Source organism: Lipotes vexillifer, unplaced genomic scaffold (assembly GCF_000442215.2).
Source record: "Lipotes vexillifer unplaced genomic scaffold, Lipotes_vexillifer_v1.1 scaffold129, whole genome shotgun sequence".
Classification (NCBI taxonomy): domain Eukaryota; kingdom Metazoa; phylum Chordata; class Mammalia; order Artiodactyla; family Lipotidae; genus Lipotes; species Lipotes vexillifer.
This window is the reverse complement of record NW_006777287.1, coordinates 3,156,479-3,157,500: the sequence shown is the minus strand read 5'-3', so window position 1 is coordinate 3,157,500 and position 1,022 is coordinate 3,156,479. Positions and strand designations below refer to the sequence as shown.

The 1,022-nt window shown below is 51.8% G+C and overlaps 1 protein-coding gene across 1 annotated transcript in view; it reads left to right on the top strand.

The window, feature by feature from the left end:
- Positions 1-1,022, top strand: part of SHROOM4 (shroom family member 4) — a 217,442-nt gene that overhangs the window by 173,992 nt on the left and 42,428 nt on the right. The window contains exon 3 of the mRNA XM_007450927.1: positions 87-221. Coding sequence (XP_007450989.1) covers positions 87-221 — 135 coding nt within the window. The remainder of the gene's footprint in view (positions 1-86; positions 222-1,022) is intronic.

The following is a 1,022-nucleotide window of genomic DNA, read 5'->3' as shown; positions in this document are numbered from 1 at the left end:
AAAGAGGGGGTGGGGGTGGAAGCTGCCTGGGAAGTGATTTCAGCTCTGGTTCCCTAAGTTGACTTCCTGTCCCTTTCTTACTGTAGGAGGAACGCCCCCGTCAGTAGGCCACATTCATGGCATGTGGCCAAGCTGCTGGAGGGATGCCCTGAAGCAGCCACCAACATGCACTTCCCTTCTGAAGCCTTCAGCTTGTCCTGGCATTCCGGCTGCAACACAAGGTAAGTCTAGAACCCTCCCCTCAAGATAGGGTAGAGGCTAGATCACCCAGCCACTCCCTCTCCTCTGCTCTCATCCCCGTTGGAGGCTGTAGAGCCCAGAGTGCTATCCCGGAAAATGGGGTGGGGTTCCAGTGTGCCTGGTTTCTGGTCCTCGTCTACTGAGAACTGTCTGTGACTTTGGGACAGTCCCTTTCCTTTTAAAAAATGTTTCCTTGAAATACTGACCTCACTTGACTTGCAAAACACCACTTTCTCCTCCTTTTCACCTTATTTCCTTTGCAGTATCTTTCCCTGGCTCCTCTGTATCGTCTGATATCGGTGTCCCTGGGCCTGGGTTCTGGTCCTCTTCTCTAGCTACAGTGACTCATGGTGACCTCATCCATTGTTCCTCTCATCCCAGCTCTGTCACAGAACCAAAGCTTTCAGAATGGGAACCTCCCTGAATAACAGGGTCCACCTGCAATGAGGATCTCTCAATTTAGGGTGCTTGAGATGGTCTGTGGTTGAAAGAGCTGCCCAGCAGACTCAGAGAACTTTCTCAGCAAGCCCAGAGCCAGCAAAGCTGCTGGCCTCAGCTGCCTTTTCCCTTCCACAACAAGATCTTCACTCTGAGAAGGGATTTCTGTTGAGGAGGCTCAGGGAAGCTAAGGGTTGAGTTTGCCCTGACTCGGTGTCTTTGTTTGGCATTGGAAATCAGGGGCTCAGGGAAGAGGCAGAGGCAGTTTTGTTCTGGGAGAATACACAGAAATACATTCTGAGCTTGGCTCCTGTTTGAGTGGGGGTGTGGCTGTTTTCAGCAGG